Source organism: Gracilinanus agilis, chromosome 4 (assembly GCF_016433145.1).
Source record: "Gracilinanus agilis isolate LMUSP501 chromosome 4, AgileGrace, whole genome shotgun sequence".
Lineage (NCBI taxonomy): Eukaryota > Metazoa > Chordata > Mammalia > Didelphimorphia > Didelphidae > Gracilinanus > Gracilinanus agilis.
This window is the reverse complement of record NC_058133.1, coordinates 180239065-180263777: the sequence shown is the minus strand read 5'-3', so window position 1 is coordinate 180263777 and position 24713 is coordinate 180239065. Positions and strand designations below refer to the sequence as shown.

The 24713-nt window shown below is 37.5% G+C and overlaps 1 protein-coding gene across 1 annotated transcript in view; it reads left to right on the top strand.

The window, feature by feature from the left end:
- Window positions 1–5743: 5743 nt before the first annotated feature.
- ANKFN1 (ankyrin repeat and fibronectin type III domain containing 1) overlaps window positions 5744–24713 on the top strand; it is a 177470-nt gene continuing 158500 nt past the window's right edge. The window contains exons 1-2 of the mRNA XM_044675075.1: window positions 5744–5877; window positions 20922–21123. Coding sequence (XP_044531010.1) covers window positions 20938–21123 — 186 coding nt within the window. The 5' untranslated portion in view covers window positions 5744–5877; window positions 20922–20937. The remainder of the gene's footprint in view (window positions 5878–20921; window positions 21124–24713) is intronic.

Below are 24713 nucleotides of genomic sequence, written 5' to 3'. Positions count from 1 at the left end.
TGAGGTCCAGAGAAATAAACTAATTTGGCCAACATTACACAAGCAGTCAGCAGAGCTCAAATCAAACCCAGAACTCCTGTATCCAAATCCAATGAGCTTTCCTTCCAACCACCATAGCTTTTGTAACGCACTGCCCTTCTGATCAAAGACACGCATTTTCCAGCTGTCAGACCAAGGCTAAGTGGCTGAGAGACAGTTTTTCTCTGTATAAAGCTAACAACCCCCTATGAGGACTGAACCCATAACCCAGTCATAAATACTAAATTCTAGTTAATAGAACCAGTGAAGATAAACTGTACTATAGTCTTTCAAAAAGTGTGTTTCCTCATCTTGTCTCTACCCTGAGTCATCATGGTAGGGTAGATAGAAATCTGGCCTCTAAGCCTAGAAGACATGGAGTTAAATTCTACTTCTTACACATACTGGCAAATCAATCTCTCCAAGTCATAAGAGTTGCATTGGCAGAAAGCATTTTCCCATCTGAGAGTTTCATGTGCTAATAAAATCACAGAACCAGTCCCCTAATTCTATTCAGTATACACCTTAATTTACCTCATGCCCAGGTACAGGATTTTAAAAAATGCTTCTCCCACATCCTGATGTCTTAAAGATTTTGTAGCTACCCCATAATAATAAGGTAGTTTGGAGGCAGCTGGTTGGCTCAGTGGATTTTGCACCGGGCCCAGAGAAAAGAAATCCTGGATAAGGAAAAAGACATACAAAAAATTATAGCTGCGCTCTTTGTAGTGGCAAAAAATTGGAAAATGAGGGGATGCCCTTCGATTGGGGAATGGCTGAACAAATTGTGGCATCTGTTGGTGATGGAATACTATTGTGCTCAAAGGAATAAAGAACTGGAGGAATTCCATGTGAACTGGAATGACCTCCAGGAATTGATACAGAGTGAAAGGAGCAGAACCAGGAGAACTTTGTACACAGAGGCTGATACACTGTGGCACAATTGAACATAATGGGCTTTTCTACTAGTAGCAGTGCAATGATCCAGGATAATTATGAGGGACTTATGAGAAAGAACACTATCCACATCCAGAGAAAGAACTGTGGGAGTACAAACACAGAAGAAAAAACAACTGCTTGATCACATGGGTCAATGGGGACATGATTGGGAATGTAGACTCTAAACGATCATCCTAATGAAAATATTAATAATATGGAAATAGGTCTTGATCAATGACATATGTAAAATCCATTGGCTATTGGGGTAGGGGATTTTGCAGGGGAAGGGAGCAAGAGGGGAGGGAAAGAACGTGAACCATGTAACCATGAGAAAATATTTGAAATCACTTAATTTAATTAAATTTTTCAAAAAAATAAAAATCAAACAATAAAATCAAACAATAAAGAAGTCCTGGGTTCAAATTTGGCCTCAAATACTTCCAAGCTGTGTGACTCTAGGTAACTCACTTAATTCCCATTGCCTAGCCCTTACTACTTTTCTTCCTTGGAAACAATACATAGTATTGATTCTAAGATGGAAGCTAAAGGTTTATCAAAAAATAAAAATAAAAATAAAATAATAGGTTGGGTTCTTAAGACTTCAAGGACAGATGGTGGACAATGATCCTTTTTCCAAGAACTGTTTGTTTTATGGTTCACACAATGGTACGCAGGGAACCATAAGAGGGCTTGCTGCAGAGAGGTCACCTGACCCCTAGAGAATTTTCCTGGTCTTTAATTTTTGTTTTTGTTTTTTTTAATTAAAAAATTTTAAGACCTTTACCTTCTAGGCAGAAGAGCAGCAAAGGCTAGGCAGCTAGGATTAAGTGACTTGCTCAGGGTTACACCCCTAGGAAGTGGCTGATGCTCGATTCCAGCCCTGGTACTCTACCCACTAGGCTACTTTGCTGCCCCTGCCCTTAGCTTTCAGTTGAAATTTGAGTTTATCCAATTATACACCTTCCCAAACCTAACCCTGGACTTGATCATTTGGAATCATCTGTTTTTCCATAGTAACAGAAATGTGGATGAATGTATGCTGAGTCAAAGCCCTGTTAGAGATGTGGTTGTCCCTTCAGCCAGCAATCATTGGTTAGTTAACAGACATCTATTGAGAGCTGACTATGTGCCAAATACTGTGCTGAGCACAGGGATAAAAAGGAAGGTAAAAAACAATCCCTGCATTCACTGAGCTCACGTTCTAACAGGGGAGACAGCATGCAAAAAGAAAATATACATAATACATGGCTATCAATAGCTATTGTGTTTATTATATACAAATGTATGTACATACATATTTGGAGAGAGAGAGAGAGACAGATGGATAGACAGACAGACAGACAGATCGATAGGTAGATGATAGGTGTTATTCAGCCTTCATTTTTCAAAGAAGACCAGTGATATTGTGGGGGGATGTCTTGAATTGGATTTAAGTGAGGCAGAGTTACAGAAAGTCATCAGCCTCATTTATTCTTCCTGAGTTGTCAAAGTCCAGTGGCAAGACACAAATCAATATTTCAGAGGGAAAGTGGTGGGGGAAGGAGGGGCACAGAGGGAGAAGACAAGGACAAGCTTCTAACAGAAGGGGGACTGTGAGTTTAGTCTTGAAGGTAACAGAACCCAAAAAGTGGAGGTAAGGTGGAAAAGCATTCCAGGCATGTAGAAATGGAATAGTTATAGAGTTTAAAGATGGAGAATCATGTATAAGGAACAGTAAGAAGGCTTATGTCATTGGATTATAAAGTATATGGAGGGGATTTTCATGTAAAAAGAAAGGAAGAGGGGCGGCTAGGTAGCACAGTGGATAGAGCGCCAGCCCTGGAGTCAGGAGGACTTGGGTTCAAATTTGACCTCAGACTCTTCCTAGCTGTGTGACCCTAGGCAAGTCACTTAACTTCAATTGCCTAACCCTTACCACTCTTCTGTTTTAGAATTGATTCTAAGGCAGAAGATAAAGGTTTAAAAAAAGAAAAGGAAGGTAGGAAGGAAGGAGTCAAGTTATGTAGAACTTTAAAAGCCATCCTGAAGGTAATAGGCAGCCACTGAGTTTATTGAGAATCAGGGTGACATGGTCAGACCAGCCCCTTAGGAAGATCATGTTAGCAGCTGAGTGAAGGTGGACTGGGATGAGGAAAGACTTGTTACACAGATACTATCAAGCAGGCATTACAACTTCATTTGCCAGTTGATAGCCTATCTCAGGACAGCTAGGTGGTATAATGGACAGAGGGCTGGTTCTGGAGTCAGGTAGACTCATCTTCCTGAGTTCAAATCCAGCTTCAGACACTTACTAGTTGTGCGAACCTAGGCAAGGTCTCATAATACTGTTTGCCTCAGTTTCCTCATCTGTAAAATGAGCTGGAGAAGGAAATGGCAAAGCACTCCAGTGTCTTAGACAATAAGGTCCATACTGGGGGTCATGAGGAGCTGGACACAACTAAAAAAAAATTGACTGAACAACAACAGAACCATAACTAGCATGAGATGACTGAAACTCTGCCCCAGGACAGCAAAATATAAGTGGGGTCTGATTCCTCTCTCTAGTGACTATGTCCCACCTAGTCTTGCTCTGGTCTACACTGTCATGCAGTGTGATGACCCCTCATATCTGCCCTCCAGAGCCCCTTCCTCCTTAATTTCTGAGACAATAAAGATTAGACTCTGAAGTCCGAGTCACACCATCTCTAATACTGGCTGTGTGACTATGGGAAAATCACTTCATCTCTCTGAACTTCACTTATCTGAAAATAAGCCAATTAGCCAGGGTGACCTCTCAAGGTCCTCCCATCTATGATTCATTAGCCATAAAACATTACCACCAATAAAATTCCTCTGCAACATTCCCCCGCCCACCTATACATACACCGAATTTGCCCCTAGAGAAAGAATTCCTCTTTATGTTTCTGACCTGTTTTTTTTTTCCCTCAGTTGTGATAGGAGGAAATCTACTTAGAGTCTCAAGATTTGCAGTTCTCTGGATCAGGATGCTTGCAGTAAAACTTCTGGGGTTTAATAGACCCCAGGAGTGGAAGACAAAAAAATAAAAAAAAAATAAAAAACACATTTCCCAGGGAGGGTTTCTGCTACACTGATTGGACTGAAGGAAAGTCATAAGTAATTTTCTTCTCAAGGCCCCTGGGGAGTTTTTGTGAGTCACTCAATGCTACCTGCAGGTCATCATTTGAGGAGTGCTTCCCACAGTTCCCCAAGGGAACCTGTCAGTGTGCTCTGTGGTACCCAGAAAGCAAGGAAGGCATTTTTGGAAAGCTTATAAGTCCTTGCTCTGCCTCTGGTGAATGATGGTGCAGTGGATTAGCCCTAGAGGGCTGCTGTTTGTCACCAGGTAACTCTCTCCAGCTTTGTGTGAGCGTCGGGATAAATGTTTGGTGGTTGATTGGGTTTCAGACTCAACAGGACCAAAGGGCATGGAGGGAAGGTAGGTGGCTCAGTGGATAGAGCACCAGGGCTGGAGATGGGAGGCCCTGAGTTCAAATCTGGCTTCAGACACTTCTTAGCTGTGTGACTTTGGACAAGTTACTTAGCCCCCATTGCCTAGCCTTTGCCGCTATAGTACTGGTTCTATGATGGAAGGCAAGGGTTTTTTTTTTTAAACAACAACAAAAAATAAAAGATCAAAGGCATGTCATTTAAGGATGTTAAACATGGTTTCTAAAGCTACTGCATCAATATAAGCAGCATAGCATTTGGCAGGCAAAGATAAAGTCTGAATGGAGAGCTCAAGAGACGTCTAATTTTATGCTGTTGCTAGGGATTTTTGTGTTGTGCGTGTGTGTATTTTTATGTGTCCACACATGTTTGTGTGAACCCAATTAGTAACATGGCTCAAAAACTGTAGGTGAGCCTCTTTGTTCCTGTTTCATGTTATCAGAGGAAAATGTAGAGGATGTCCGTGTTTGCAGCTTTCTAGGGAATACAGTACAGGTTCCTAGCTAAACTTGTAAACCACAAGGCTGGGCTGTGTGGGAAGTCAGGTATTTCCATATGTTCCTTCTCTCATTGAAGCATCAGGAAACCTTCCTCCTGAAATAGTTTGTGTTCTCTACAGGAATGTGTCATAAGACATGCTTTCTGATCACTTCCTCAGAAGCAGTTGTTGCAGAAACTCAAGAATCGTTCAAGTAGCCTTGGCTGCAGTGTGTTGTCTGCCCTTCTTAAGATTATCCATCTCCCCCAACCCCATCCCCACCATTCTTGCTGAGAGCTGTCAAATAATGGTACCGGACCTTCTTAGCTGGGGATATGGCTTATGGCTAGTGAGACTCTGCTCTCAGGCAGTCATAGGAGTCCGTGAGGTGGTTGGCCCCAGAGAAGCCATAGCTCATCAGTAGCCCTGAATTATGGGATGCAATCACAGCCTCTGGATGATTTTCCTTCCCTGCTGTTAATTTAGCACAAAGATAACATGCTGACTTGCTGCCTTCCTGCTCACCCCGGAGTGACAATCAAGTACAATTCAGTCCTGCCTTCAGTGATTCTTTCGGTCCTTGCACACTGTCCGGGCCAATTCTCACAGATACAATAGACAGAGCATGCATCGAAGTCAAGGCAGCTCTTGACTACATGAGCAAGAGCCTTAGAAATCAACTCTTCCGAGAGCTGCAGTCCCGAGAATACACCTAGAATCCGAGCCAAACTCTCTCTCTCTCTCTCTCTCTCTCGCTGCATCATTTGCTCTTTTGTTTTGCTTCAAGAGTACCTCAATAATCGTGGACTTGGGCTCTTGTGGGTAGTGAGACTGTTTGTTTCTGATTCTTCATGCAGAATAGGAAGGAGGTTCACTTGCTTTGCACAGAGACTGAGCCAGAGGCGAAAGCAAAACCAATGTGATTTATTGAATGAAGACGCTGGACAATTACCAACAACTTCTTCTTCTTCTTCTGCCTCATCCGAGCTAAACTGGTAAGTAAATTCTATTACCTTCTTCCATCATGTTGGACATGGAGCTTGCTGGGTCATTGTTTTTAAAATGTGTCATGATGTATGTTTAATGATGTGGTATATGCATCTTCTAAAGAGTTAGCTGTGGGTGATATATGCAGAGCATACACACACACACATGCACACATACACATGCATGTGCACACACACACACACACACACACGTCTTCAGGGACACGTACATTTCCACCTAGATATATTGAGGCATGGGGAGGAAGGAATCGATGCATTTTTTAAATTGTTGGGAGCAGCAAGCGTTAGAACACTGGGATGTTTCCTTTGAGAATGAAAACAGATTGCTTCCACTCTGGCTCTACCATTCCCTGTCATTTCCCAGTCTGCTCCCAAAGCACCTATCAGATACCTGTTGGATCAGGTTAACTGTTGGATCTTAGAATGCTGAAAAGGACCAATGCCAATCTGAGCAAACAGCTGCTTCCCTGATTCAGGTTTGCCAGCTGAGCATGGGGGCTAGAATGCCAGCATGGAAACAATCCTAGGTGATCAGACACTGAATTGACCGAGAAGACCTAATGCTCGGAAAACTGATGGTGTTTACAACATGCTTCTCCCCCACCCCGGATAACAGCACAAAACAGATGCACACGTGCAAATCTTTGCCTTGGTCTTCTCACATCAGAGGATTCAGATTCTTGAATGTGATTTTTTTTAAATTCACTTTGAGACCAGAGGTATTCACTGAGTACAGGAAACTGCTGCTGCCCTGCTGGGATTTGTGGCAGGCCACTAATGTGGCTGTGGGGTGCACTGTTCGTCTTGAATGCTAGCCATGTGTCTGAACTGGGCACCATGAATGTCCACAAGAAAGACACAACTTCATTCCTTCACCTTTCAAAACAAACGAACAACAACAACAACAACAACAAAGCTCATTACTGTGGAAGGGAGAATGGATGTGGGAAAACAATTGCTTCTTCTTTCCCTTTCTTCATCATGAGCTTTTGTCTGGAACTTTATCCTTTGGTTTTATGGAAGCATCAGTTTAGCACTCTTGGGCTAACACTTCCAGGTCAGAATCCATATAAATGTCATGTTGAGTTGAAGGTTTCATTTGCTATGTTCTCTCTTTAGTATATCACTTGGCCATTAAGACAAAGTGGCGACTATGAATCGTGATTAGGAAAAGAGATCAGTCACCTAGGGAGGAGCAGAGAACATGTTTCTCAAAATCTGAATAGTTCGAAACTGAACTTGGGAAATTTGAGGTTGACTCTGAGAAAGGAAGCAAAGCTTTGTACAGAGCCAGAGGAGCCACATGCTATCAGTCATCAGGGCTATGCCATTCTCCACTATGATCTGAAAGTTTCAGAGGTGATGGAAACATAATAAACTGATAGATAAGCTGGAGTATCTCTAGAGATGAGCATCTAGGATGGAGGTAGGCCTTAAGTTCTTGCAGTGTTGCTCAAGAAGCTTGGCAATTGTTTTTGCAGATGCTGTAGCCATAGCTACTAAAGACCTAGAAAATAAAATTCTTACCACCAAAAGGCTTAGTAGCATTGTCAAGTGTCTCAGTATCAGTGAAAATAACATTAAAGAAGAGACAATGCCCATCTGCTTTAACACTGACTTCTAAGGATCATGGGACCTTTCCATCTGACTAGCAGGTGAAACCTTTCATGGGTACTGCGCCCCTTATTAGAATGCAAGCTGACTGAGAGCAGGGGCCGTCTTCCTTTTCTATTTGTATCTCCAGCATTTAGTGCAGTGAATTGAACATAGTGAGCACTTAAGAAATGCTCCATTCATTTATTCTTATAAGGATATATTGAAAGAACTGGAGAAGCTGGAAGAGAAGATCCAAGGAGGACAAAGCTACTTAACTCCAGGTATTTGAATGTATGCCACCTGGAAAAGCAATTATACTTATTCCATTTGTCCTCCAAGAGGCAACTCTATGCTTACTTAGAGCTTTTCAAAGATGGAGTGCCTTAGGCAGTTAGGGAATTAAGTGGTTCTCTGTTCACTGGGATGTCTTCAGCTAAAGGCTAAATGACTTCTCAGTAGTAATTCTCTCTTGCAGGGGGAAGTCTTTTTCAGATGTTGAACTAAATGACCTTGGTCAAGTACATTACAACTCAGACATTCTGTGATAAGTAGAAGAAGGTGGCATGGTTTCAAGAACCAGGAGTTACAGTGGATAGAATACTGGTCAGGAAGATCCAAGTTCAAATTTGATCTCAGTCACTTGCCAGCTATTAGATCTTGGGCTAATTACTTAACCTCCATCTGTTCCATCAGTTTCCTTATCTGCAAAATGAAAATAATATTTTGCAGGATTTTTTTTGGAAAATCAAATGAGGTAATATTTATAAAGTGTTTTGCAAACCTTGAATCCATGTAAATGCTAACTATTATTATTATTGTCATTATTATTATCATTCATATAATGCTATATAAATGCTAGCCAGGTTTTATATGGCCTGATTATTAGAGCAATTGGCAGGGGGTCAGGGATCTTCCTGATTCCTCATCTACTTGTCTGATTTGGGCAATATCATTATCATAGACTAGAGCAACAGTTGGCAACCTTTTTGGCCGTGAGAGCCATAAACATCTGCGGAAAGAGGAGGATGGAGGCAGAAGGCGCTGGAATATGGGGCCAGGGCTGAAGGGCCCCCTGGGGCACATCCTGGGGCTCTGCCATGACTGGCTGGTGAGGAGGTGGAGCCAGATATGACTCGAGAGCCATAGGTTGCCAACCCCTGGACCAGAGCTTAGAGATTACTGTAGCCAAGGGCATTATTTCACAGAGAAAGATTCTGAACCCTGGAAAGTCAAAGTGACCTTGTCCAATACCAAAAGTCAGTTTATAGAGGTGGCTAAGTAGCATGGTCAGTAGAGCATCAGGCCTGGAATCAGGAAGACCTAAGTTCAAATCTGGCCTCAAATACTTCCTAGCTCTGTTACTCTGGGCAAGTCAGTTAACCTCAGTTGTCTAGCCCCTACTGCTCTTCTGTCTTAGAATTAATACTAAGACAGAAAGTATGAGTTTTCGTTTTTAAAAAGCCAGGTAACGGCAGAGCCAGAAGTGAAACCCACCTGTTTTTCCTCTCTGTACCTCCCCTTGATTATATAGATAATCATATTCGTCCCTCTCTGCTCATTGGAGTCCACTCTCAGAAAATTGGTCAGGTAGAATGGGCTTTAGTCATCATCTCCTCCAACCCACTCATCTTACAAGTGAGGAAACATGCCCACAAGTAAACAGTGCTTTAGATAATTCAAAGAAAAAGAACAATGGAAACTCAAAATTATCTTCCCGTTTCTTTGAACCAAAAGCTAGACTACCTGACTATCACACGGAAGGCTTTGTCTGGTCCAATTCAATTCAACATAGGAAGTATGTGTTCATTGCCTACTCTGTACAAGGCAAGAAATAGCCTTTCGTAGTGGATACAGAACTGGCCTTGGAATCAGGAAGACATGGGTTCAAGTCTTACTTCTGACATATCCTGGCCATGTGATCCTGAGTAAGGCATTTAACCTCTCAGTGTCTTGGGCAACCCTGTAAGATTATAAATTGCAAAATAGTTGGTGGTTTGCTTTGGTAGGTGAAACTTTTTGCCAGGAGTTTCTATACCAATAAAATCCAGATCCAGGGACAAAAATGCACAAGGCTTTGACAGACCCTGGGGAAGCAAGCACAAAAGTAAGATAGTCTCTGTTCTGTGGATGAAATAATCCATTGCCCCTTCACAACAAATAGAAATTGTGGTGTTCAAATTTAAGCATCCTTATTACATACCTCTGAATAAAGTATTTCAATACCCAGGCAAACCAGAATAGGCTGAAGAGAAGCAGAAGAAATTAGCATTCATCTAAACCTGAAGAACATAAAAACAACAAGAAAACAAAAATAAAAATGGAGAAATAGTCAACAAAACTTTATTAAGTGCCTTCTAAGGCAGCTAAATGGTGCAATGGATAGAGTACTTGGCCTGAAGTCAGAAAGATTCATCTTCTTGAGTTCAAATCTGGTCTCAGCCACTTACTAGCTATGTGACTGTGGGAAAGTCACCTAACTGTGTTTGCCTCAGTTTCCTCATCTGTCAAATGAGTTGAAGAAGGAAATGGAATACAGTTCCAGTGTCTTTGTCTAGAAAATTCCAATAGTGTCACAAAGGGTTAATCAGACATAATTAAAAAATGCCTGAACAACAGCAAAATGTTCCAAGCATTATACATATCCAATATAGAAGCAGTATGGTATAGTGAATAGAGAGCTTGGTTTTGGGTTTAAAAGACCCGAGTTAGAATCCTGTCTCTGATATGGTCAAATAACTGATTCCTTAGGATTCATTAATAAGACATAAATAATTGTCAAATATACTAGGTAGAAAGAATTCCCACAATAGAAATTGCCTGTCTTGAGGAAGGTGGATCAGTGATAGCTGATATCTACAATGGTGCTCCTTAGATATTATATATTTGTATGTGTATACATATAAATGTAAACAAACAGATATTTGTATGTATATATATATATGTGTGTGTGTGTACATATATATTCCCAAATGAACTTCTAAGTTTTCGAGAAAAAATGTTATATATTCAAGAAAAAATGTTGTACATTTTGTTTAATTTTAGTTGTTATAAAATTGGTTATCCATATATAATTCTCAGTAAGAGGTAATTCATTGGACATTTCTTGTTAAGGTGATGGAATCAAATTCTCCCACAGTTACGCTGACAATGATCCAAAAGTCACCAGATAAAATAGTGACCAAGAATCCAAAGAGAAACAGCAACTAGTTACTTCATCTAGCTCAGGACTGCATAAAAGATACTAAGAAGCTATACGTCCTGGAAGAGATATCCCACCAAGAAAACCAACCTAAGCCTGGGAAACAAGCTAGAAGACCAAAGTCGCTCCTGGACAGGAAAGTCCCAGGAAGGATGGATGATCACAGGAGTATCCAGTCAAGGAAGACCCCAAATTCCACCATCATTCTGAGGATGGAAGCCTGAAGTCAGGAAGTCAGGAAGAAGAGAAGTCAGCAATATGAGAGAAGACCATAAACTTTTGAACAGAGATACTCTAGTACTCTAGTCTAATCTGCTAGCTGTCTGTGAAGAAACACATCAGGGGAGATGGAAACAAATGACAAAAATTATGAAAATTGAGACTGTCACCAAACAGATCCTTACCACCTTCAGTAACAGTAATATGAGGAAGTAGAATGCCTTCCCTGGCACAAAAACCCAAATCAAGAACTGGAGTTGGGAAATAGGATAAACTGAAGATAATGAATATAATGAAGTTACATTATGGGTCAGAAGATATTCAAGATGATGTTGTTTGTAAAAATGATGAAGGCAGATATTAAAAGGGAAAATAGTATTTTAATAAAAGCCATTGCTGATAGAGATAAATTGACCACACACCTGTAAGAAATCTCTGCTGCCTCCGCCATTTTCTTCCATACCTTCCCTACTCCTCTCTGTCCCCCCAGAGCCCGCTCAGGTAACCAAGAGGCTGTCTCCGGGCCGCCCTCCGAATTTAAGCTGCCATATATGTTTGGGGACATCAGAGACATCCCCACGTCCAAAAACCAGAAACCTATTGGATCACGGGGAATGTAGTATCAAAGTCCCCAAGTATCCACAGGAAGTTTGTAAGATACTTTTAAATGGCTCCTCCCTGAATTCCAAACACACAATGATATACCAAAAAAAAAAAAAAAAAAGAACAGTGCCACAGCTACGAGTAGTCTCAAAGAAATAATGCCTTGGCCATAAAGACTATAAGAGCTGCTGGAAAAAAGTGCAGCAAGAGAAAAATGGAATTATAAATGAAATAAAAGTTCTGGAGCAAAAAACTAGAAGGATGATTAATTTAGTTCAGTGATTCCCAAAGTGGGCACCACCAACCCCTGGTGGGTACTGCAGCAATTCAGGGGAGGCGGCGATGGCCACAGGTGCATTTGGGGGTGGTGAATAACTGTAAGGGGGAAGTGATAGTATGTGACAGGGGGTGCTAAGTAATATTTTTTTCTGGAAAGGGGGCAGTAGGCCAAAAAAGTTTGGGAACCACTGATATAGTTGAACAAAAGATGAAAAAATTTATTCAAGTATAGATAGACTCACTAAAAAATTGAATAGACCAAACAGAATTCCATAAGATAAGAAGAAATATTAGAACAAAATCAAAAGATTGAAAAGAAAAAAAAGATGTCTGCTATTGAAATCAACTGACTTAGAAAATAGGTCAAGGAGAAATAATTTAAGAAAAGATTGGAGCTGAGTAGAAAATCTGAATTGCCAATACAATACTCAAGAGAAAGCTAGAAAGTTATAAATATATAAATATATATACACACACATATATATATTATATGTATTATATTATATATTTAATATATATCTGATCAATTTGAAGAGCCTAAACAATGATGAAATATTTATATTTGATTGGGGAAGAAGAGACAACTTTCTCTTCAAAATCCAAACATTTTTAAGCTTCATATAGGGAATTAAAAAAGACAAATTCAGGGAGAAGCTGGGTGGCTCAGTGGTTTGAGAGCCAGGCCTCGAAATAGGAGGTCCTAAGTTCAATTCTAGCCTCAGACACTTCCCAGCTGTGTGTCCCTGGGTAAGTCACTTAACCCCCGTTGCCTAGCCTTTACTGCTCTTCTACCTTGGAACTAATATGCAGTATTGATTCTAAGATGGAAAGTAAGGGTTTAAAAAAATTTTTTTAAAATACAAATTCAGAATCTGGGCATTGTTTTGTTCTATTTTGTTGTTTGAAAAGAGCAAATAAAGGAAGGCAAAAAAAGTAATGTTAGCTAAGAATTTAGGAAGATTGTTGTACTTATTGTATCTTGTATTTGGAGTATAGAAGGATAGTATACAAATATGGAGAAAAACTTGGGGAGAATGTGCCTATGAAGGTCCTTCTCTGAAAAAGACAAAAAAAGATGAATACAAATTCATGTGAAGAAGTAATTTAGTATAGTAATAAATTAAACCAGTCAGAAAAAGATTAGGGATGGAGAAGGAGGAATGTAAGAGGGAAGGAAGAGGAAATGAATAGGCGTAAGAAAGATAAACCTCAAGTTGAAAAAGTAGAATGTGAAGTGGAGATTAAAAGGCAGAAAGAAACTATCAGAACCAGTGACTGAGGTCATGGTAAGGGGAAGAAAGGAGGATAGTAGAGTGAAAGCAGATCCCTTTAATTATAGCTTACTGGTATTGATCACATTCCCTAACTTTTACTCCTTTAAAAAGTGAAAGGAAAGGGACAAAGAGAGGAAAAATTTAGAAGAATATGATCAAGAGAAATTTATGTTTAGCAATCAGAACTGTGAATATGAATGTGGTGAATTCACCCATAAAATGGAAAAGAATAGCAATATGTATTGAAGAGCAAAAATCCAACAAGTTGTTATTTACAAGAATTGCACTCGAAACAAAGATTCATAGAGTTAAAATGAGAGCCTAGAACAAAATTTATTATGTTTCCAACAAATTCAAAAAAAACAGGAGTATACAGAACTATAGCAATTGTGATCTCAGACAAGGCTCCAATAAAAAAATTAAAAAGAGATAAGCAAGGAAACCATATTAAGTTTTAAAGCACGATAGATAATGAAATAATGATGATATTTAATATATTTGCAACTAATTTGACATACTATTTAAGTACTTAATTGAAAATTTAATCAAATAAGAGAGAAAGAGCAAAACAATAATTAGTAATGAATCTCATTGTACTCCTCCAGAACCTAAAGAAACATCATAAAAATATTGACATAAGTAAAATAGAAAACATAAAAAGAAGAGAGAAAGTAGGGACTGTAGAAAAAAGTTAAATGCACTCAAGTTGGGGATACAGGGAGGGAATGAATAGAAATGAATATGTTGTTGTTCAGTAGTTTTTTCAGTCATGTCCTACTTTTCATCATTCCATTTGGGATTTTCTTGGCAAAGATACTGGAGCAATTTGCCATTTCCTTCTCCATCTCATTTGGCAGATTAGGAAAACTGAGACAAATAGGATTAAATGACTTGCCCAAAGTCACACAACTAGTATGTGTCTAAGGCTAGATTTGAACTCACAAAGATGAATCTCTCACTGACTCCAGACCTGACACTCTATCCATTGTACCACCTAGCTACATGTGCTAAGACATAATAAAAGTTTCATAAACAAATACAGAAAAAGAAAATATTAAGCACATATTTATTGACTATAATGCAATAAAATTACAATCAACTAAGAACCTTTGAAAAATTGATTCAAAAAATTCCCACTTAAATGGATATTAAATAACTTAATTATAAAGAATTGGTTTGTCATTCTGAAATTATGGAGCACATGGCATCTAGTATGTTCATTAACCTGATTTGAGATAGAATTGCACAGAATGGGTAGGAAAGAATGGAATGCAATCTGTTCTACTGTAGGATACTTCCCACTCAATGAGGACATAGGTTCATTTCATTATATGTTTTACAAATGTTAATTTACTTTATTCAGTTTCATTTTTGACATATAATTGTATAGTAAGTCCAATAAATATATATTTTTCCAATGTAAATACCCATTAATTTTTTCTTTTTCTTTTCTTCTTTTCTCGATTAAGTAAACAATGGTTTAATGATTTCTTCCAAGAAACAACAATCTGTATCGTTTCTCAGTTCAATATTTTTGTTTTCTGTATTATCTTTTACTTTCATGATTTCTACTTTTGTGCTTATTTTCAGATAATTGCTTGCATGAGCAATTCAATGGTCTTCTCTTTCTCTTTTAAAAAAGTTCAATGACTAATAAAAAAAACCCAATTGCTTGGTCAAAGGACAAATCATGAAATAATAAGTAAATTTTCACCAAAGAATATGACAACCATTGGACAAGAGAACACTATTTTCTGCATGTAACCAAAGTAGTTCTTAGGGAAAGAAACCTAACTTCCATTAACCAACAATAGAGAAAATGGATCAATGAACTGGGCACACAACTTTAACAATACAAAAGCAATCAATGAAATTTCAAAGTAAATACAAAACTAGAAATCCTGAAATCAAAAAAGAGATTAATGATATTGAAAGCCAAAACAATGTTGATACTAGGAACTGATCATTTGAAAAAACTAAGAAAATAGATTGTTAGCTAATCTGTTTTTAAAAGAGAGAGAAGTATTAAATTATTTTTAAAAATGGAAAAGTGGCATTTACAACAATTAAAGAAGAAATAGTTAAATTAATTGAATAATTAATAATAATAATTAATAATTAAATAAGTTAATAAATAGTTCTAGTAAGAAACCATTTTGCTCAATTGTATGCCAACAAATTAGTTAATTTCAGGGAAATGGATGATTACTTATAAAAATATAAAGATGTCCAGATCAACAGAATAAGGAATAGGGGACTAAGTCAATGAATTCTAGTATTATATAAACCATTTGCAAAAAGAGATAATCCAACTAAATTCCTTCCATAATATAAATATGATTGTAATACTTAAGCTGGGCGTGAGGGGAGGGGACAGAGAATGAGGACTATCCATCAATATGCCTAATAATTATCAATACAAAATATTGAACAAAATATTAGCAAAGTAGCTACAGTATGATGTTGAAAGAATATACACTATGATCGGATTAGATTTATCCTAGTAATGTAGAGTTGGCTCAAATATTTAAAAATCTATAAACATGATACTCTATTAACAGCAAAAAGTAAAAATCAAGTATTTATATCAATGGATGCAGAAAAATGTTTCTCGCAAAACACAACATTCATTAATGTTTTTTTAAAATTAAGCTCAGGATTAAATAGAATTCTAAGTGTGATAGAAAGGATCAGAAAGTCTCATCATCTATAATGTTTTAAACAGAAAGTAAAAGACTTTTAGCATCATATGACAAGAAAGATGGATTCAAAGATTTGTTGAAACTGATGCAGAGTGGAGTGAACGGAACAAAGAACAATTTACGATTCTAATGTTGGGAAGTAAAAAGCATTTTTAGAGATTTTAATTTTCAACAATTCAATGACTAATCATGACTCCTGAATACTGATGATGAAGCATTCTAGCCACCTCTTTTTTTTTAAACCCTTACCTCATCTTAGAGAGTATTGGTTCCAAGGCAAAAGAGTGGTAAAGATTTTGAAACCAGAACCTCCCATTTCTAGACCTAGTTCTCAATCCATTGAGACATCTAGCTATCCCTATTCTACCTACTCCTTCACAAAGATATAACAGACTGAAGATGCAAAATGAGACACACTTTCAGACATGGTCAATGTGAAGATATGGTTTGCTTGATAATGCTTATTAGTTACAAGGAACAAGTTTTGTTAGGAAAGAAAGAAAGAATTGAAGGTGGGGGGGGTTCAGTAATAGTCATGACATATAAAGGAAGAAAGAACATCAATAAAGAATTTAGAGAAAATGCACAAAAGAAACCTAGTGGTTTAAAGGGAAATGCAAACAACTGAGGTGACTTTAGATATTATTTTTTTAATTGAGTAAGTGCTATTTAAAAATGTGTATAACAAGATTTGTGATATCCTATATGTGTGTGTGTGAATATATATTTCTGTTCTTTTATGTGCAAATGTTTATTAGTGTTTTTCAAGTTCATTAAAACATTTTATAATTTTAAAGCAAATTAGTTGAAATATATCACTAATCCCTTAAACTAAGACTTCCACAACATATTCAGGTAATGATTGAAGGAGTCCTGGGAAATTTCTTCTGCAGAAGTGATGCAGACTTGGAGTCTAACATTAGAGATATGTGCCTTTGAGTTATACATTGTCCTCTCCTAGAACCAGGATCAGTGTTAGACAGAATTAACAGTACTCTAGGGTACCATGACACATATGGGGTGTTCAGTAAGGACTAACATATCTGGTATGAAGCCACACTCAGGTCAAACTGTCTTGGCAGATGGGCTAATCTAGACTGAGGGCAACCAAGAAGCCTGAAATCCATTGATCAGTTAGGGGTTTTATCTCCTCCAAGCATTTGAAGCCTTCTCCAAGTGAAGTAGATGGATGAGAACAGTATCTTCCAGCAGCCATGAAGGTGACTGAAGTAGGCGCTGTGGAGTACTTAGAGCTTAGTCAGATTTCAAAGACCTCAGACACTTCCTAGCTGTGTGAACCTAGACAAGTCACTCACCTCTCATTTCCTATCCCTCATCACTCTTCTGCTTTGGAACCAATACATAGTATTTATTCTAAGACAAGGTAAGGGTTTAAAAAAAAACTTATTGATGTATTTTGGGTCCATATTGCCTTCATTCCTCAATATATATCTTTTTCACCCTCACCTAAAGAGCCTCCTCCCTCCTCATCTCCCGTTGTAAAGAGTAAATAAGAAAGAGAACATAAAAACAGGTCAGTAAAGCCTTACATCAAACAAGTCAGACAGTGACTAATTAGTTGAGGAAGACAGCATTATTCCATAACCAGAGCCACACAAGAAGCTTATCTGGCACCTAGTAGGCACATAAAGCTTGACAATTGCTAGATTAATTTTTGATTATGTCATTTTTAATCACTCCTATTTGCCCAGACTATTTAAGTATCCCAATGGTCTTCATCAATGTTAATTTATTAACTATCATAATTTCCTGAAGTCAGGGGTCAACTATTTCCTTTTTTTGTCATAAAAATGACATTCATCTTCATTAATCCTCTTCCATCCTCTTCCCCAACCCCTTAAAAACTTCAATGTCACATTTTAAAGACCAAAATAGCTCTCATTCCACACTCACAACTGACTTTTGCATATTTCATACTTACCATAGGTTAATTTTTAAAAGAACACTTTCATAGAGGACTGAAAATGTTGCCTAAACACTGTCTAAAATAGTAATATAATTAGATGCTTATCAATAAAAAATACAGGTGGATTTAAGAACAATGCAAGTATCCCTATTCTCTCATTCTTATATATATATAATATGTACTATATATATATATATATATATATATATATATATATATCCACCTCCCCCATTAGAATAAACTCTTTAAAGGCAAGGATTAGCTTAACAGTGCTTAACATAGTTCCTGGCATACTATAAGGACCAATAAGTCTCTATCTACCCTTTTTGCCTTAGTTTCCTCATCTGTCAAATGAGCTTGAAAAGGAAATGGCAAACCATTCTGGTATCTTTGTCAAAAAAGTCCAAATAGGGGCATGAAGAGTCAGACACAACTCTTGAATATAGCTGGAACTTGATTAAAATATAATTATAAATATTTGACAAAATCAACAAAAATACAATAGAACTCTAAAAATCTTAAAATGTGATTTTCTAAGTCACTCTCTGACCCACAGGCGTCTTTAGATATGATTTAATGGTCCTTTCTGAGTTTGATACTACTGCTATAGTGAATAGAGAGATAAGTCTGGGGTTAGGAAGATTTGGGTCTAAATCCTGTTTCAGAAACATTTGTAAACCTTGGCAAAACACTTTCCCTTTCTGGCATTCAATTTCCTCAAGTTGAAAGGACTGAACTTGCTTTTTCTTCTTTTACTTGGAAAAGTTAATAATAGTTTAGGAAGAGTATAATTTCTTGTTTCCCCACTTTAAAAGGGTCCTGTCAGATACATCTTCCTACATTTTCCATTTATGTGTTTTTCTATCCAATTCATAGGGTTATGAGATGCCCCACATATAAGATATTGCCTCATACGGGACCACAATTCTTCAAGTCAGAATTGATCTTTCAGGCTGTCTTGGACTAAATTATTTCTAGAGTCATTTCCTAAATCTATGATCCTTTGACATGACAGGTTGGCTCTAAAGTAATATTATGACAATGAGTTGTAAAAGCAGACAGCAGGAAACATTGGTCTAAAGTTCAAGAAATATATCAGGACTAGAACTACAGATGTGGGTGTCATATGTATAGAAATTATCATTGAGGTCAAGACATGTATAATAAGCTATGTGAGAAAAAGAGATAATAAGTTTAGAGCTGATCCAATTTCAAGCTATTCCAAACTCAAGTGCAACCACCTCATTTTACAGAAGGGGAAACTGAGGTCCATAGCCATTTAAGTGATTTGCTCAATATCATACAAGTGGTAAATGTCAGAAGCAAAATCTGAATACAGGTCTTCTGAACTCCTGCCTCTAAGAAAACCAAAAGATAAGAGACTTGAAAACTAGACTTTAGTATATACCCCTAAATTGGATCTAGTTGAAGAGAGAAGGATCTTATAGAAAGGTAGAAAGGAAGTCAAGTGGGAGTGATGTTAAAGAAATTATTGAGGATAGTGACTGGTTCCTTTCTTTTCTTCCCCTCTGATGCCTAAAAGAGTGTTTCCAGTTGTTGTTTCCAATTCTTTCTGACACCATTTTGGGTTTTCTTGGCAAATATGTAGATTGCCATTTCTTTCTCCAGATAATTTTACAGATGAAGAAAATATGGCAAACAGAGTTAAGTGAATTGCCCAGGGTCACACAGCTAGTATTTGAGTATCTGAGGCCAGATTTTAACTCAGGAAGATGAGTTTTCTTGACTCTCGGCCCAAGCATTCTATCTACTGTGCCACCTAGATGCCTCTGCTTAGAGGAGTACCTTATATATATATATGAGTATTTACTGAATATTTGAATAATTTAATTATATAATTTCAAAATGTGATAATAGAAGGAACAAGAGAAGTTGTATAAAGAGGCCTGTGCAAAATAAACAAGGCACACCACTTAATGTTTTTTTAATGTGTATAAAACAAAAGTACAAGGACATTAATCAAGGATTAAATGCTTGGAATGGGCTATGGCTAGCAAGGAAAGTTAAGCATGTGGGTGCTTTCACACACAAAGTTTTGCTTGTTTTTCTTAAAGCTATTTTGGAGGAAAAGACAAAAATCAAAGAAGGAATGTATTAAGGCTGGATGTATTCAGGATGGATAATGTGATAATAATTTATGACAGAAAAGACAGAGTCTTTCCATTTGGATTTTGTTTACCTTACTGCTGTCAATGAGAATGGTCCTCATGAAAGCAGGGCCAGAAGTATGACTAATAAAGAGTTAATTACTTTTGACAAGTAAAAAGATAATAACATAGCATGAGTTCAGGTCACCTGGTCCAGATTGATTTTGTTCTTGAACATTAAAAAAAACCTGGCAGGCATGTTTGCTGAGCCACTATTGGTGATCTTTGAAAGACTGCAGAAAAAGAGAATGTGTTGGATTGAAGAAGAAAAAAGAAAAGAGAGACAGAGGCAGAGAAAAAAACAGAGCTTGTAAATAGTAGACCAGTGAGCTTGATCTTGATGTCTGGCACAATCTTACAACACGTTGTTAAAAAGATGGTTAGTGAATAGTTAGAAAGGGAAGCAGAGATCATGCAGGCTTCTACAAAAACAAAGTCATGCCAGACTAATTTTATTTCCTTTTTTTATTGGGTCAGTAAACTGATAGATCAGCAGAATACTGTAGTTACACGTGTACACAGTTATATATAGTTACCTAGTTACAATATCCAAGTACATAGTTTCATAGTTACAATGCCATACTTAATCAGTATACTTAGGTAGCAATTACACAATCTCATGGAGGGGTTGCATCATTTAAATTCACACTGTATTCACTTTGGGCTTGTAACGATGACAATATTACATAATTATAACTTCAAATAGTGGGAATTCAAATATATCCACATCTGACTTCATGAACTGCATTAATTGCACTAATAGAGACCTGACTATTAGAATAATTATTGCAACATTCGTTAATCTTCATAAAATATCCCAAGAAGGAAAAGCTCAAATGGGACTGATCAAACTTGTTACCTTGCTATAGAGAGGCATGAAAGAAATAAATATATTAATATATATATATATATGTAAATCTATTTCCTAAATGCTTTTGCTAACTATACATTAGGTAGTAGTGGTGGCTTTTAAACTTCATAGCAAATGAAAGAGGATTTTATTTTGTTTTTAATTCTTTGGTTACTTGAAAGATGAAAATAACAATATTATTTCTTTCACTGTAGGACCAGCCACGTGAGAATGACCCAGCAAATGCAGAATCTACACCTTTCCCAGACTAAAAAGAACAGTGCTCCATCTTCTCCAAATGCAGCCAAACGCCTCTATCGGAACCTTTCTGAAAAACTTAAGGGAAGTCATTCTTCCTTTGATGAGGCGTATTTTAGAGCAAGAACTGATCGACTCAGCCTTAGAAAGACATCTGTGGTAACGCATTTCTTGCTTATTTTCTCAGTTGGGTATTCTTTTTATTTTGCTTGGGATCATGGAGGTTCTGGATGAGTCGGTTCGATTTGGGGCAATAATATTTGTCAGTCAGAATAGGCTAAACAAAGTCAAGCTAGTGAAGGAAAAGCCACCAACTATTTTGTTATCTGATGATGCTTCAGCTATGTCTGGGCCCTCATTTCACTTTCAGGCTTCTAGAAAAATCAATTTGGCCATTACCAAGTGGCATTTTAAACAAATTCCCTGTTTAAGGAAGTCATATTTGCTCAAGTACAGAGCACACCATTTGTTAAAAGCCCCAGGCAGAGAGCTGGTATAGATATGAGCTTTGTGTGAAATGGAAACTTGAGGGGTTTTGCAAGTTAATGTGTATATGTGGGCATTATGTGTAGTAACCTGAAAAGGGCACATATGTCAAAGAAGAAAACAGAAACATCAAGAAGTGCTAAAGAACATACAATAATTGGGCAACAAGGCGAAGCAGGAGATGAATGCTAGACCTGGTGTCAGTAAAGAACCAAGTTAAAATTAAGCCTCAATAGTATTACTACTTATGTTAGTCTCAGCAAGACACTTAAACACTGCCTCATTTTTCTCTACTGTAAAATTCAGACAATTTTACACCTAGCCCCTAAGTTGTTAAGAGGATCAAATAAGGAAATATATTGAAAAGTACTTAACATAGCACCTGGAACATGTTAGGTGCTTAATTAATGATTTTGCAGATAAAACTACAGGGTCACATATTTTAAACTGAAAGAGACATTAAAGGTCATCCAGTTCCAACTCCCTCATTTTAAAGATGAGGAGGGGGCACCTGGGTAGCTCAGTGGATTGAAAGTCAGGCCTAGAGACGGGAGGTCCTAGGTTCAAATCTGGTCTCAGACACTTCCCAGCTGTGTGACCCTGGGCAAGTCACTTGACCCCCATTGCCTAGCCCTTATCATTTTTCTGCCTTGGAACCAATACACAGTATCGATTCCAAGACAGAAGGCAAGAGTTTAAAATATATAAATAAATAAAGATGAGGAAGCTGGCGTCAGAGAACTTAAGTGATGTGCCTAAGGGCACAAAAAGTGGCAGAGTTGAGACTTGAATCCATAAGGGACCAGTCACAAAATCCTTTCCACTAGAGCCCAGTGTTGAATGAATTTTAAGTTTTAAATCAGTTTATTTTCTCACATTTAATTCATCTTACCTACCATCTTAGAATCAATACTATGTATTGGTTCTAAGGCAGAAGAGAGGGAAGGACTAGGCAATAGGGGTTAAGTGACTTGACAGGTAGGAAGTGTGAGAGGTCAGTTTGAACACAGAACCTCTTCTTTCCAGGTCTGTCTCTCAATCCACTGAGCCATCTAGCTACCCCTAATTCACCTTAAGAGATTTGGTTGTAATTGAGTTATAGCTGCCTTTTTTGTGTTAAGTTTCTTTTTAGCCAAGTGACTCAATGTGCTGCAATAGCAAATGTCTCTGACACCAAAGTTGCTTTATCCCCCAATCCTCATTGCCAAGATAAGCAGCTTCACAACATTGCCACACAGTCTCCAACTATGCCTGCCCCTGCTCCAATCACTCTGTGTATGGCACATTATTTGCAAGGGGCAATAGATTTTAAATGAGTTTGAACATTAAAACTATCCCAGATAAACAATGGACTAAAAATGTACTTCACTGCTGTACTTGAAGCTTAAGCATGACATTGACTTACCAAGTCAGTCTCTCATCAGTACAGTTACTGTGATACAGATTATCTATACCATTGACTATTCTGTCTTGTTCTGCATAGCTCTTGTCCATATATTTTTTTAAAATCTTCTATGGATTCTTCCATTAATCAATGCATAAGTGACATTCCTATGATTCTTTTAATATGGTAGCACTACAAGAACAAATCTTGGACTGTCTATAAATTATCCTTTACTCTTTTTCTCCCCCTCTTTCTGATTTCCCTAGTGGATTTATTAATTTCATTTTATGGGGGGTTCCTTTTTTCCAGATTCCATGTGAGTATAATTTTCATTTATTGTTTTCTGACATTTTCAGTCCATGTTATCTCCCTCCTTTCCACTCCTTCCCTTTCCCCAAGATGACAAAAATATGGTTTAGGTTGTACATGTGTTTATTCTATAACACATGCTTGCATGTTCATCATATTGTGATAGAAGACATGTATTGCTTACATTAGAGAAAAATGCATAGAGGAAATAAAGTGAAGAATGGCATGCTTTAATCTGCATTCAGATTTTGTCAGTTCCTATAGCAGTGGATAGCCTTTTTCATCATGACTCTCTTGGAGTTATACTGCATCCTTGCATTACCGATAATAGTTCAATCATTCACAGTTGGTCATTATACTTTATTGATGTTAGTGTATACAATGTTCTCTTAATTCTACTCATTTCATGTTGCATTACTTCATATAAGTCTTTCGAGGTTTTTTTGTCATCATCTTGATTTCATTTCTTATGACACAATAGTATTCCATTATAATCACATACCACATCTTGTTCAGCCATTCCCCAATTGATGGACATCCCTTTAGTTTCTATCTCTTTGCTACAACAAAAAAATTTGCTATAAATATTTTTTGTACAAATTGGTCCTTTTCTCCTATCTTTGATTTATTTAGGATACCGAGTTAGTAATGGCATTGACAATTTTAGGGCCCTTTAGCCATGGTTCCAAATTGCTCTCTAGAATAGTTGTATCAGTTAACAGTTCCACCAGCAATGAATTAGTGTCCCAATTTTTCCATATCACCACCAATACTTACTATTTTCCTTTTTTGTTATATTAGCTGGTCTGATAGTAGATTCTTTTCTAGCCCTTTACTTTTACTCTTTTTGTGTTTCCCTGCTTTAAATGTGTTTCTTGTAAACAGAATATTATGAGATTCTGGATTTTAATCCACTCTGTTATCCTCTTCTGTTTTATGGGTGAGTTCATCCCATTCACATTCATAGTTATGATTGCTATGTTCCTCTTCATCTTATTTTCTCCTTGTTTATCCTTCTCTTCTCCTTTGAGCCTTTCCCTGTTCACAAATATTTTTGCTTCTGACTATTACCTCCAAGAGTTCTCCCTCCTCTTTGATCATCCCCCCTTTTCTTATTCCCCATCCCCTTCTTACTTCCCTGTAGAGTACAGTGGGTTTCTATAGATAACTGCATATAACTATTATTCTCACTTTGTACTATGTGAGAATAAGGTTCAGGCATTTTCCACCATCCCCTCATCTTTCTTTCCACTGTATGGACTCTTTTAAGCCTCCTCATGTGAAATAATTTGTCTCCAGTTTTCTCTCCTTTTTGCTTTTCCCAGTGTATTCCTCTTTCTTATTGCTTGATTTTGTTTTGCTTTGTTTGTTTTCTTCTGGAGTAGGGGTGGAGGGAAGGATATCAAACCATCATAGTCAACTTACTCCCTGCTTTCTATCTATGTATGGTTCCCTAATAGTAATAAAGTTCTTAAGGATCTTTCATAACTTAAGCATCCTATGTAATTTAGGTACCTTCCATACTTGAGTGTTATGGATACCTCATGAAGTCATTCAATAAGTTTAATCT